We start from the raw sequence: 14,614 nt of genomic DNA, 5'->3' as shown, positions 1-14,614 counted from the left end.
CATTTGTGACATTTCTAAAATGAACACTAGCAAACCTTGAATTTGATGTGGCCAACAGTACGACTGTATAATAAAATTAGGTTATGTATCACTTTCGTTTTCTAATTGAAGCTTGGAACAATGTTACGACTATATATATTTTTGAGAAAAATCCATAAAAAATTAACATTTTTACACAAATTTTTTATTAAAGGTAACCTATTTTGTTTTCGTCTATTTAAAGGACCCTATTTCTAAAAATTTCCTAATAAAAGGTATCTCGTTAGTTTTTAACAAACAACGTCTGTTAAATGTCACTTCACTGATGCTATTTCTAGGATCTGATCGAAAATTTCATGAGTTTTTTATTTTAAAATTTGTCATGTTTTTCAATGTCAACAGTTAATGTCACTCATGTTTGCTAACAGTAAAAGTCACAGAGATTCTTGCATTGAATTTGAGAGTTACAGTACATTCAATTTCCAGTTGGGCAGGGTTTGTGCTGATTGAATTTGGGACGTTTTGGTACAAATTTCCTATTTTAACTCAAAGGAACGAAGAAGTTATCAGAGATTTGATTTTTCCGGCGAGATATCATATTTTCCGGCAAGTGTTGAAATCGATATTTTTTGTCAGAATTTGTACGGGATCATTTTTCGAGACGATTGGTGGTGGTTTCGTGTTTTAATTTGAAGAAACGATGGAGTAATCGTCATTTTGAAGTTTTCCGGCGAAAAACGGTTTTCCGGCCGCCGTGTTCTGCAAATCACCAGTTTCCGGCCGTTGTGTTCTTGAGTCAAATATTGCTATTTGCCGAAGTCATTCTTGAAACAAACATTCACAAACTTGCAATTGTTTTCCATATCACCGAGTTTGCCGAAATCGATGACTCCATTGGGAGACTTCGAATAAACTGGAGTACATATAGGATAGAGTGAAAGTCGCCAAAAAGTGGCGGAATGCTCTCGAAACCAATTCACTTGGGATTTCAAAGAAACGGGCTTCATTTTTTAAGCTTCTTATTACCCGCAGGAGCATTTGCAAACTTTCTCGATACAATAGGGTACGACCTTTCATGGCATCAAAATGGGTAATTCTGATCAGCTATGTTCAGAAACTGAAAATGGCATCAGTGAAGTGACATTTAACAAACGTCTTTTGTTAAAAACTAACGAGATACCCTTTATTAGGAAATTTTTAAAAATAGGGTCCTTTAAATAGACGAAAACAAAATAGGTTACCTTTAATAAAAAATTTGTGTAAAAAGTTTACCTTTTATAGATTTTTCCTATTTTTTTTCAACAAAATTTTTATAGGCCAAAAAGGCATCCATGCTAAAAATGAACTTGGTGAGGTCAATTCAGTTATTACATTTTCACGGTTTCATATTTTGGTACAAGACGAATTCAGACTCATGAATAGCCTAGTATGGGCCACCGTTAACACATTTTACATCAGTTACGGCATGTTAAACATGAACATTAATACATGAGGCACCATCTCTGGGTTAGATTAACCATGGCTGGCTGCAGCTTAGCTACTATTATATGCCAAAAGTTCGCCTACCAAAAGATTTGTGAATGCTGCTTTTTTTTCTTATACCAAATACCAATTACAACAGTTGAAGTACATCCTCTCTTACTATCAAAATTCACTTTACAGGTAACACCAACATAAAGAAAAACCCTCTAAAGCCCCAATCATAGTCCTATAAGAATCTCAACTTTCGAAAGAAAAACAAAAGTCAAAAGACAAGAATTAAGATAGTTAACTCTCATGGTGGTTCCAATACGAAAAGGCTTACAACTCTCAAGAGGAAAAACGGGTATAATTAAATATCATACCAGTAGCACCAACAAAGAGAAGAAGACTGCACAAATTGGGCTTAACTAACTTAAAAATGGTCGTTATCAGGTTTGAGGAATTCATCTTTTTTATCCTCTGAAAAGATAACCACTGGCAAATAATCCTGCCTCCTATATTACACTCGATTCCAGCCACTGTTTTATCTTTGTCATCATTTTCCTTCCATGTCCCTAACCCTTACTGTAACTTCCCGGGAAAGAAAAAAAAATTCAGGTCGGGTATGATAGCTAGTTTTTATAAAAAGTTCCCCATTACTTCAGTAGTTATTAGGCCAATTGATCTGGGTGGGCTGAGGCTGTTGCTGTGGATATGGGCTAGATGTGGGTCCGACCATGTCAACACCGCCAGCCATGGTCTGGGGCTGATGGAGAAGTGGGTGAATGGGTCCAGTGGTCACTGGTTGTGCAGGGTGATAAATACTAGCAAAAGGTCCATGAGTGGCTTGTGTATATGCAACTTGACCACCTTGAGGAAGATTATAAAAAGAACCAGGAATGTCTCGACCTGGGGCAGCAATCCATAAGCCTAAACCTTCGGTCTACAAACAAAATAAAATAAAATATGTGAGCAAGCTGCCAAAAAACACATAGACATTGACATTCTATCGACTGACTACCAAACGGAGATCTAAATTTAACAAAGATTTTTTAACAGAGGTTTCACTTCTAGAAGACATAATTCACATTATTACTAACAATATACATTCTTCTTTTAATGATTATCACAATATCAGTGTGTGTTACTCTGTTATATAAAGAAATATTTTCAGCCACTGAACTCTATATTTGACTGGATAATTAAAATATTACAAGGTTACATACTTAATGTTCATGAGCTCCAGCAGTGCACCTCTAAAATATATTTATATTTTATAGTATTTATAACTATAATTTTGCAACACTGAGCAATCTGAATGATAAAACCTACAAGACTGCTAGAGTTTGGGTCCACGCTCAGCCTACACCATACAGTACTCCCTGAATTTCTCAAGTAAAAGAAGAAGAAAATAATTAAACAGCAAAGAACCAACAGCCAACCTACACACCAATTTTATTTGTTATTACTTTATTTCTATTTTATTTGCAAGCTACACTATAAACTAAATACAAGTTCTTGGTCAAAAGACAATGAAAGCAAAAACAACATAACGATCAGGTAAAGTACATGAAACTAACCTGCTGTCCAGTAACATAAACGTTACTTTCCTTGAACTGTGACCCACCAAGGTCTTCATTAGATGCTGAATTACCAGCTGACGCGGCGGGGTTAGGATTATAAACGGATGGGTTCAAGCCATAAGGTCCATAGGTTCCCGGGACTCCGATATGACCCGAGCTCACAGTATTATTTCCAGGCTTATATTGCGGAAGTGGATATTTTTGAGTTGCCACTGGTTGAGCTGGATACATATTGCCACCCTGAGGTTGTTGGGGAAACGAACCATTGCCCAAAAACTGATGAATTGCTGGAGGAGGAATGTAAAATGGAGAAAAATATGGTCCATAAGGGATATAATTTGGAGGGTAATGTGGTAAATGTAACCCAGTTGGTTGCCTGAACACAGGTAAAGGTTGTTGAGTAACGGCTATAGAGCTCTGCATTACCCCACCTGCTTGCATGGCCAGTGTCGTTGGACCAGCAATAGAGTTCCCAACCTGTGGTGCACATTTATGAACCCCGTTACCCGTTAGAGCCAAACTAGAATTGTATACATAAAAAAATATTCAATTCTGAATGGAACATTAAGCATTAAATGTGAACCTCTTGAGAAGATTGAGAAGCCTGCGAAGATAAAACTGGAACATTTCCATTGTACTTGACAGATGGATGGAAAGGTGATGTACGCCCATCAGTGTCAACACCAGAACGAATAAATTGAGGATAATAGCCTGCTGGGTCAAGTGGTTGTTGAACCTGTATGTAAAAAGAATATATATAAATTAAATCACATAAATGGCCTGAATAATGGACAAAATGTTTATAAATATGATTCGCTTCATGTAGAGGCGGCAGTTAATAGTTTCGACCCATTTACTTGTCAATTTGGGTTATCTCTTCTTGTCTTATTTCTAATGGTACAACTTAAATCATATTGCTAAAAAAATGGTGGCATGGGTAAAAGTAATCCAAAATGTGTTTTAAATGCATAAAATTCCAGAATCGTTTTATTGAAGAAAAAAAAAACAGATGACTATTGAAATCATATAAACATCGTGAAAATATTTGACACACAGATTATTTAACAAATAAAATCAATTCTTTGAACAAATTGTGTTACGGGTCGAGTCAGCCCGAACTATTTAGACCTGTTACCCAGCCCACCCATTATTGCCACATCTTATATCATATCAAGATTGTTGGATAAACTTTCAACCGCCTGATGGAAGTTCTACTTTACTCGAGAACAAAAAAGACCAATACTAAAATTAACATAGCTATACTATTTGTAATATATACTTACAACAAAGCTTGAGACACGAGAAGTATCACGCACTTGAGACTCATTGCTTTCAAAAGGAGCCATCTGGCTGCCTATTATTGGCGGGATGAAGCCAAAACTCAAGTTGGGATGGACCAGTGGAAATTGATGGCCTGCTGTTGGAAGTGAAGTGTCTGGCTTGGACTCAATGTGTTCAGGGGCAACATTAGATGACATGTCACCTTCTGTTGACAAGTTTTCGGGTACATTAGAGGATGGTGGACGATCAGCATAATCTCCATCATCAGTAATTACCAACACATCTTGATTCCTGAGAAATAAGAGAAGATAAGTTTAAGCAGAACATGCATATTGTTTAGGTAAGAAAACTGCAAAAATATCTAACCCGGTGGGTTGTTCCTCAATATGCTCAATGATCTCCTCAGAATCATCAGAAAGCAATGGACTCTTGTCACTCACAGGTTCAGTCAAGCATATTGAACTAATACCAACAGTAGCATCAAAACTTCCAAAGCGAAACCCAAGTTTTTCAGTTTCAGGAACATGAAGATGATTTGGGATGATAACATGCTGACCATCTGGAATGCATGGTTCATTTTTAGATGTATCATTGTTTAATGAAGGATAATCTTCAACACTAATGGCAATGGGAATTGTTGGCTCCTCAGCAGAGTCATGCACCCCAAGTTCTTGAGTAGAAATAGAACTTATTGGTTTTGGTTTCCATTCTTTACCAGGACCAACTGTACAAAAGCAAACAAGACACTATACTTTAAGTCTTTAATAGAAATAAGAAAAGCAAAACATCAGAAAATTTCACCTTAAGTTACTTTTTGGTACAACGGTCTTTTAAAGGCTTGCTTGAATGCCAGTGTATAAAGGGTTAATTGCATATAAGGTTGACCAACTTTGCTCCAATATATTAAACTTAAATATATAGCAATCCATAAAGGTTACTAGATCAGAAAAACGACATTGCAAATAACTTGACAGCAACCTATACTAAGTTGACTTTTAGTGAAGTGATTATTTGCATATAAAGCAGCATGGTTGGATCAGTGGTAAACACCCTTGCCTCTGGAGACAGAGGTCATGGGTTCGATCCTCATCCCATGCAAAGGTTGGAGGGACTTTTCTACCATTTAGGTAGAAACTGGAAGCAGCCTCTCTACTTAGGTAGAGGTAAGGTCTGCCTACATCTTAACCTCCCCCATACACTATCGAGGTATTGGGGCTCAAAACCCGCGGAAGGCGGCACTGAGCAGTTGTTTACTTACTATTATTTGATAATAAGATTAAAGATTGATAAAGATTCAATCAAAATTTGGGGTCTTCTCTCAGGTGAGTAAAAATTAGAAAATGCATCATGCAAACTAAAGAATAGACGAACCAAACTAAGTAACCTCTATATTCAGTTTGGATACATTTCAGAAAACCAAATGCTGCAGAAGGTCATGCAATGTACAGGTACTATTGATGTAACAAAATACATCCACGATTCCACGTAAAATTGATAACCTCTTAAAACCCATCAGCATTTTCATTTAACAACCCCAACCCCCAACCCCCAATAAGCAATATGATAAACTCAGAAGTAAGAAATCGATGAGAAATTAATGGGGAGTAGCATGTATCTAATTTGAACGCTCAATTGACCATTTTCATAATAAACAGATAAGCAAACTATTATGTAAAAATTAAAATTATATAACTTTTACCTTTTTGAGGCCCAATAGCTTGTTGTGGCCTGGTATTATAATTAGATGGTGGCCTAGCAATCAGCCGTGAAGAATCTGAAAGCAAAGTATTCCCGTCTCCCTGATGCTCACTGTGTGTCTTTCCTTGCATTAAGGGACTTCCAACCTCAAGACCAGCTGTCATGGTAAGCATTTTCAGAAATGATTTCACTAATTGCTATCTAAAATTTACGAGCAATTAACTTTATTCACCACGAGTATGAAAAGGTACTCACAGGAAGATTTGGTCTCGGTAAGAGTCTCCTTTGATTGGTCAACAGGAGTCTGTTGACTTCCAATTTCACGCCTAATTGTACCAATAGGGAGTCGTGAATCCTGTGACGATATAAGAATAGGATCTGAAGCAGATAAATCAACCCTTGGCACCGGTGCTGATGTCTTGGGAGCTGAAATATTTCTAGTAGCTGAGATTTTATTCGTCTCGGGAGGCACAGTACTGGATTTTTCAGCAACTATGTCAACTGGCTTATCAGAGACAACAATGGAAGAACTGCAAAGATAGGGTGGAAAACGTAATATGTGAGGACTTGACCTGTGTACTTTGTATGTGTTTCAACTAAATGGTTACACTTTAAATGATTGAAGAGTAGAATCCAGAGAAATGCAACACCTCGCAACCATGGATGTCTGTATATTTTTCTTATCCTTGGGTGTTGGCAAGATTGCACCATTATCTGCACCTTTATTAGTTTCATTTCCCTTTGCAGAAAGCGAAGTCTTGCTACTTCCTGCATCTACTTTTTCTAAAACAAAAAGATCATGGATTATTATTTAATAATTATACATTAGAATGACTATATTACTTCAAAACTTCAACTTGTTCAAATGGTAAATCAGCTACACATATTTGATGAATTTCAGTTTGTAAATTACCATGAGAGATGTGGCGAGATGAGTGATTCCCCCGGCCACCCCTATTCCCCCTCCCTTGCATCCCAGGTTTCCATCTAGGCTCTGTAGCTTCTTTAACAGCGGTCTGCACACAAATAATATGATAAGTCAGCTTGAATAAACAACAGATAACAATTTCTAGGTACCCTCATGTAAACCATTTCCCAGGGAAATAACCAGTAAGGGCCTCGAAAACAACAAATAACTAATTTCATCGCTTATTTAGGACTTCATGTCTCTTTTACACTCTTATGGTTACTAAAGTGTGAGAAGGTATTTTGGACACAGATAAACACGGTGATCTTACCTCCTTCTTGCGGTCACGTTTCCTCTTTACTTCATGAAATGGATCTGTGCAGTAAAAAAGTGCAAAGATTTTTAGTGTGCTTGAATTTTGATGCATTACATACACATACACATGTTCAAATTGAATGGAAAAGATTAGGGCCTGCAACCATGCCTCCCTTTAAGTATAAATCGAGTTTATAAAGCATTCACCTTTCAAAACCAAAGTAAAACTTAAAGCGGTTAGCAGTCACACTGCAAAAATTCAGGAAACTACTCACGAAAGTTCCACCTTTCCGAAAGAAATATTAAAATAGCACAATAACGTTCTAGCATAAATAACGTAAGTCTATCACTGCAGACACTACTATAACTAAACATTACAGTCACAAATACTGTCCATTATAATATACAACTCACTGCAAACTGAATCAAGCTCGGATGTGTTTGCAAATAACCATCTTAGAGTCTTTGTAATGGCTTTTTGAAGATTCAAGCTTTTGGTTTCCTACAAGATGTGTTAATTGGAGGTTTGGATGCATAGAAGAAAAAAAAACAGTCACTAAAAACTCTTAAAAGCTGCTATATTCCAAGAGTAATTTTTTTTGAAAAGGCCCTAGCTACTAGCTCCAGCTATCTGCTCCAACCACACTTTTGCCAAGCATACCCATTTACTAGCTTATAAAGTTTCAACCTTGATGCCAAAATACAAGCCGATACATCACTAAAAGTTTAATTCATTCGACAAACATCAAAAAGATATAAACTTTTTTAAAACTTGAACTAAATGCAGCATCTTTTCAACACCAAACAGTCACCTTTCACTTCACAAACAATATCCAACCCCAAAAAATCACTCCAGCAATAATTTTATAAAAAATAATAATAACAATAATTAATCACAACATGTAAACTATTAACAAGCTTCAGGAAACCATATAAGTACACACTATTACTTGCAATAACATATAAAGATTCAAACTTTATTACATAAAATCAAAAACCCATGTAGAAAAATATATAAAATCACAATATATAATATATATACATATATATATATGGAAAAAATGGATCTTGAAAGAAAAAGGGGGGAATGGGTGAGACCTTGCAAAAGGAGCTTCTGAACGGTGTCGTTTGGATCCATGAAACATTCTTTAAGCATTGCATAAATATCATCATCAGTATGATTATTACCTGTGATCTCTTTAATGTTTTGGATCGTCTTTTTTACATTATTTGGAATTGAAACCCTAACCCCACTACTATTATTCATCCTTCTTTAATTTTTATTTCAAACCCACAAAAAAGTTTTGATTTTTATTCAATCTATATATAGAGATATTATAAATTTATAGATATATATATGTTACATACATATATATGGAGTAATAAATGTGATTATGTAAGAAATGGGAATGAGGAGGGGAACGAAAAAGAAGACGACTTTGGTTTTTTTGAGGGTTTTTGAATTGAATTGAATGTGTTTTTGATCTATTTATTTATTTTATTTTTTTGTGTTTTTTTTAGAGAAGAGAGAGAAGGGGGAAGAAGAGCAAAAGAAGTATGTTTTGAGTGTAGGGCTTTTTCCATGTGTTTTCTTCTTTCAATTTTTTTTTTACGAGTAATTGGTTTGGAACTAGTTATGTTTTGGTCCTTTTGATATTGGTTGTTACATTAGAGTACTTTTTATTTTCTTACGTATGGAAATTCGATTTCGGGATGTGTTGGTAACGGGTTGGTGGATTTTGTAAATATTGAGCGTATCAATCATATCAATCTATTTCTGACAAAAATTCATTCAATCTCAATACAAATTAGCTTACATTCATTTCGTGTTTAGTGTTATGTTGAAAATATCATATAATTGAGAATCACAAATTGTTTTAAGTGTAAGTGGCTTTCAAAGTAATGTGCAATGAGAATTGTGTGTTTTATTTGTTACAAAATGAGGACTTTCTATATATACTTCAATATAGTAAATAAACTTATTTCAAATGACTAAATTTAGAATGTTAGTCGTATATTTGTAATTTGAAATTCTTAATATACCTTTAGATATAAATATTTACATTGTTACTAAATTGGTATGGAGATATAGCTACCTTAAACTATATTTCTTGCTATTTATAGAGGATTACCACCAATGAATAGTTAGACCTTTATAAATTGATACATAATCATCCAAGTTTTATTTTATTTATTTTGAATATTTAATTTTAAAATTTTTATGATTTCCAACTTTTGAGTTTCTAGTGAGTTGAATAATCCTTTGAGTGATTTTTGAGTTTTTAGTAAGTTTCATGAGTTTTTAAGGTTTCCAAATCATTACTAAGTAAGTTATTGTTTAAAGGAAGTTGAAGAGATATTCTCAAAGTTTATAAAATAAGATGTAGACGTTCTTGTAAATCAATGTTATAAAAGTATATGAAAATCATTTTTTCTTATACATAAATGTATGTCTAGTGTGTGAAATCGTCTGATTATCGGTTCTCCTTTTGAATCAATGAAAATTAGAAGAATTATTCATGTATTCTTTTGAATCAACGGTTTCGATTGCTTGTCATTTAGTTTTGTCTGCATCATTTGGTATCGGAGCTAAATATCTCGATGAATATGCCTATTGATGACAACTTTATCTATGATCACTCGCCCGTATTTGATGAACGGTGAGACGAAGAATGGTATCCATGGGCAACTAAGAGTTTAATCCTTAAAGATGAAGTTCTCAATTACAAGCAGAAGAAAAAAGAAGATTTAAAAGACGACTTTTAACTATTGATTCGAACCGTAAACGTCAATACAAACAACAACATCATAACCTGATATGAATCCCTGAGATCACCCAATCTTAATAAGAGGCATTTACCAAAATTTATTTTTGCCAATATACTAATACCAAGAAAAAAACTCATGGTCATTAACAACAATTGTTATCACGAAAACAAACCAACAAAAATCATTGCCTTGAATCAAAACTTTCTAAAAGCTCTGCGATCCAAACAAAAACCACAACAATGTGATTTTTTTGTAAAAAAAAAATTTAACCAAGAAATTTAAAATATGAAACATGAATAAACAACTTGTCGAATAATGTAAATCATTCTTTTACGATTGGAGGTCACAATAATGGAAAAAGTTTTTAATGTACTACAAACAATATTATATATTAAATATCTATACTATCTAACAAAGAGAAAAATCTTTTTTTTTCTTTTAAACAATTCAGCTTTTGAATTACCTTTTTTACTCCTAAACTTTTAAGATTGTATCTTAAACCCTAAAACACCTTTACATAATACCAAACATCTTCACACATATAACTCATTGTCGCCGCTCGGCTATCGCATTGTGCAGTTACCCCTCTAGGTAAATTAAATCAAGAAAGTAGAAAACAGTAGTTCTTTTTAAGAAAGTAAAAAACAATTAAATTCAAGACTTTGTATACCACAAGACAATACAACCTTCTAGTGAGCAGTGACCACTGACCAATATGTTAAAAGTAATTCTGAACCCCCAAATCCAAATCTCGTAAAGCCCTAACCCTAGCCAAGTTCACAGCTCTTTCTTTCTTTTCACAGCTCCCATTTCTTTTCCTTCTAAACCCCAGCTCAAAGAAACACAAAACCCACTAAATTCTTTGAATTAATGGGTTCAAAACGCCCTGATTTTGGAGATGGTGCTAGCCCTGGGTAACTTTTTCCAACTTTTTATCTTTCTTTCCTTTTTTTTGCATACATTTCATGGTAAAGATTTAAACTTTTGTTAATTTTACTGTTACAGAAAGATATTCATTGGTGGGTTAGCTAAAGATACTACTATAGGTTAGTTTTACATAATCCTTTTCTTTTTTAGTTATTTGTTGAAATGTCATTTTTGTGTTTCTTGATTTGATTTGATGTGTATTTGTATGTATAGATGAGTTTGTTAAGTACTTTGGCAAGTATGGAGAGCTTACTGATTCGGTTATTATGAAAGATCGACAAACGGGTCGGCCTAGGGGGTTCGGGTTTATTACTTTTGCTGATCCTGTTGTTGTTGATACTGTTATTGCTGAGACTCATGTCATCAATGGGAAACAAGTGAGTTCATTTTTTTTAAATGGTTTTTTGTTGTTGTTTGTTGTCTTGTTGGTTTGTATTGGTTGTGAATTTTGATTAGTGCTAGAAATATCAAACGTGGTGGTGTTTATCGGTAAACTGAACGTTTGTTATTTGAGACTTCGAGACTATAGTTGAAAAATTTTCTATGTAACCTTGTTAATGCCACCTATCAGGGATTACTAACATTTTTTGTTATGTTTTGTCTTTCACCAATGGAGGTGGCAAAATAGGCTGGTGGGGTCAGAGTGAGTAAAGCGTCAAAATGGATTTTGATCAATACGAGCCTGGGTCAGAATGGGTCGTATTGAAATTTGAAAATGCATCTAGGTTTAAGTTGAAAGACATCGTTGTTATATGCCTTGAAGTAATATCATATTTTATGTAAACAAAGAATCATTTTTAGTTATTTTCGTAACTATCGGCTGTTATCATTTTTGTTTTCCCATCATGACTGCTTTCAAACTAGTAATTGTTTTTCTCCAGGCCCTTATAACCTGCCAGAGTAACGATACTATCCAATTTGGCTCACAACATTATAATTTTGGCACTAGCTAACCCACCTTTTAGGCGTTTGGGTCAGTATAGGCGGCTTTACTGACATAGTGACTTGTATTTGAGGTGACATAATGGAACCCTGAATAAATGAATAATGATCTTTTCAATGTAGTATTTTTGAGCTTCATTGTTTTGGTTGTCTAGGATCCACTAATTTAAGCTGTATTAAAAGGTTGAATGGATGAATACTTCGATGTAATTTTATTTTCAATATGTATGTAAAGAGAACATAATAAATCCTGGTGCTGTTAATGCCCAGTCTTTAATGTTTAGTACACACGACTTTGTCTAACCAAACATCTATTTGATAATCAACTAATGTTAATCTCTCGATATATCGACTCACACATTGACCACGTGGCTTGATGTGTGTCTCCAGCAACTATGATTAAGGTTACTCTGAAAACCGTTTTAGCTTCTGACCTTCTGTATTATGTATAAACTTATGCTTGTCTGATCTTTTGTTTAGTTTCCAGAATATTAGTGAAGTCAACCGTTTAACATGACAACGTTAAATATTTAATGGCTTATGCCAAATATGCAATGGCTCTCATGTAGATATTCAGGTTTTCTTGTAGGCTGATAGTCTGGTATCCTTGTCATGCTGTAATTTTGGCCTGTTAGAAATGGTTTGGAGTTTGGGCATATCTTTGTAACAACGGAATTATTATATTTGTAGAATCTGAGCTCATTTTCTCAAAGGAATATGGTGTCAAAAACCTTTTATTCTTGTATCTCTACACTATCTACCAAAATTTTGTATGATAAATAAAATTGGAACTCATACTACTTGACCGTTTTCTTTATTTCCTCTTAGATTATTTAAGTCACCTGCCCTTCTAACTCCGTGTAACTTATTGCATGGTGCTGCTTTATCTACTTGATGTGTTGTTTTTAGTTCTTATTTTGTATGCTAATAATTTTATTGTTCGCCACTGACCATCATAGAGTTAATGCTGGGCAGGTTGAGATCAAACGGACCATTCCAAAAGGCTCTGGCGAGTCCAAGGATTTCAAAACCAAAAAGGTATTTGTTGGTGGGATTCCGACGGCAGTTACTGAAGGTTAGCATCAGAAAGCTCGAATAGTTAAAACTTTGGTTGTATGATACCCAATATTGTAGTTCATATATCTGCAACTGACATTACATAATGAATTTCACTGTTTGTCTATATTATCTATTTCTTTGTGTATGTACAGAGGAGCTCAAAGGTTTCTTCTCAAAGTATGGAAAAGTGGTGGAGCATGAGATTATCCGAGATCATGCCTCAAAGCGTTCTCGAGGATTTGGATTTGTTGTATTCGATAGTGAACAAGTCGTTGACACTATCCTTGTCAATGGAAATATGATTGATATGAATGGTACAAAGGTGAGTTATCTTCTCGACTGTCTTATGTTGTTAGATATTTTTATTTTCGGTTAGCATCTTTTTTCGTTTCCTTAGAGATGGTAATATGGCGGGTTGTATAAAGGGTCAAAGCAACTAATTTTTTGGTGCTATTCAAAATGGGCCAGGTTAAATTGGGACAATTGCTGTCAAAATTTATAAAGATAAACATACCAGCCTATTCAATTACCTAAAAGTAAATAGGCCAAAATACCTTATTTTCTTGGTATAAATATCTTTCAGATTAGAGAAAGATAGGTTAACATGCTTAATTTATGTAGGTCGAGATCAAGAAGGCAGAACCAAAGAAATCCTCAAATTCAGGAGCTATGTCATATGGTGGTGAACCTAGGGGGCGTGGGTATAATGATAGTTATGCTGGATATGGTGATTCCTATGGTGGATATGGAGCGGGTGGTGGTGGTGGTGGCGGTGGCGGCGGCTATGGCCCTCCCTACAGATCACTTGGAGGACTTTCGAGCAGATATGGTGGTGATTCTTATAGTGGATATGGCCCAAGTGGCAGTGAGTTCAGCAGTCGTTATGCTGATTATGGAGGTGACTATGGTGGTGCTTACAGGGGTGGCGAGCCTCCACTAGGTGGCTACTCTAGTCGATATAGCTCATATGGTGGTGCAGGGTACGGTGGAGCTTATGGAGGTAGTGGTCTTGGTGGATATGGTCGTGGAGGAGGAGGTGGAGGCGGTTATGCAGGATATGGCGGACCAGGAGGAGGTGGAGGTGGTGGTTATGAATCTGGTGCTGGTTATGGTGGGGCAGGAGGACCGTATGGAAGTAGAGCAGGTTATGGCCCTGGTGGCGGCGGTGGCGCCCCTCCTGGCGGTGGTCGTTATCACCCTTATGGTAGGTAGGCTGCCCTCTCTTAACATCTTAGTAGTCGCGGGCAGTTGAGTTCAATGGATACTAAGAAAATGTCCAGATGCTGTTGTTTTAGCCTTGATGAAATAGAATGAGTTATCAATGGCCTTGTGGATTTGTACTTTCCTGTATTAGATTGTCATATTTACGCTAGATGTTTGTTAATTCGTTCCCATCATTGATTTTTTTTTTCCTTCCTGACTTTTGTCATTTCTCCTGATTCTTGTATGGTTTAATGTGCTCCTTTCGGCTATGCTGCTAGAGGTTGATAATTTGAACATTACCGCGTTAATGTATTCTTAACTATACTTGTATTGAAGCAGACAGTTGATATGGGTATAATTGAGTGAATTTAGGGTGTGGATTATTGGGGTTTTTTTTGAGAGTAGTGGGTTCCATCCCTAGCATGCGTGTAATTTAGGAATAGGAGTAAGATTATTTTGCCGTTAAAAAAAAAGGTATAACTGAGTGAAT

The 14,614-nt window shown here is 35.4% G+C and overlaps 2 protein-coding genes across 3 annotated transcripts; one reads left to right on the top strand and one right to left on the bottom strand.

The window, feature by feature from the left end:
- Positions 1-1,552: 1,552 nt before the first annotated feature.
- Positions 1,553-8,554, bottom strand: LOC122600376 (GBF-interacting protein 1-like). 2 transcript variants are annotated; one of them, XM_043773084.1, is made up of 11 exons: positions 8,323-8,554; positions 7,241-7,284; positions 6,916-7,018; positions 6,653-6,785; positions 6,258-6,532; positions 6,004-6,159; positions 4,671-5,028; positions 4,307-4,595; positions 3,607-3,759; positions 3,021-3,500; positions 1,553-2,383 (listed from the first exon to the last, which is right to left on the bottom strand). In XM_043773084.1, exons 1-11 carry the CDS (start codon positions 8,489-8,491, stop codon positions 2,102-2,104), a joined length of 2,442 nt encoding a protein of 813 aa, XP_043629019.1. In that variant the 5' UTR covers positions 8,492-8,554; the 3' UTR covers positions 1,553-2,101. The 2 variants fall into 2 exon arrangements, with proteins under 2 accessions (XP_043629019.1, XP_043629020.1); XM_043773085.1 differs by having other exon boundaries at positions 4,340-4,595.
- Positions 8,555-10,699: 2,145 nt separating this feature from the next.
- On the top strand, positions 10,700-14,333 carry LOC122599595 (heterogeneous nuclear ribonucleoprotein 1-like). The gene is made up of 6 exons (XM_043772126.1): positions 10,700-10,907; positions 10,999-11,039; positions 11,134-11,297; positions 12,838-12,937; positions 13,074-13,243; positions 13,543-14,333. Exons 1-6 carry the CDS (start codon positions 10,864-10,866, stop codon positions 14,131-14,133), a joined length of 1,110 nt encoding a protein of 369 aa, XP_043628061.1. The 5' UTR covers positions 10,700-10,863; the 3' UTR covers positions 14,134-14,333.
- The last annotated feature ends 281 nt before the right edge of the window (positions 14,334-14,614 follow it).

The sequence above is a fragment of the Erigeron canadensis genome, chromosome 5, assembly GCF_010389155.1.
Source record: "Erigeron canadensis isolate Cc75 chromosome 5, C_canadensis_v1, whole genome shotgun sequence".
In the NCBI taxonomy this organism is placed as follows: domain Eukaryota; kingdom Viridiplantae; phylum Streptophyta; class Magnoliopsida; order Asterales; family Asteraceae; genus Erigeron; species Erigeron canadensis.
The sequence above is the reverse complement of the archived record's forward strand: the minus strand, read 5'-3'. Positions and strand labels throughout refer to the sequence as shown.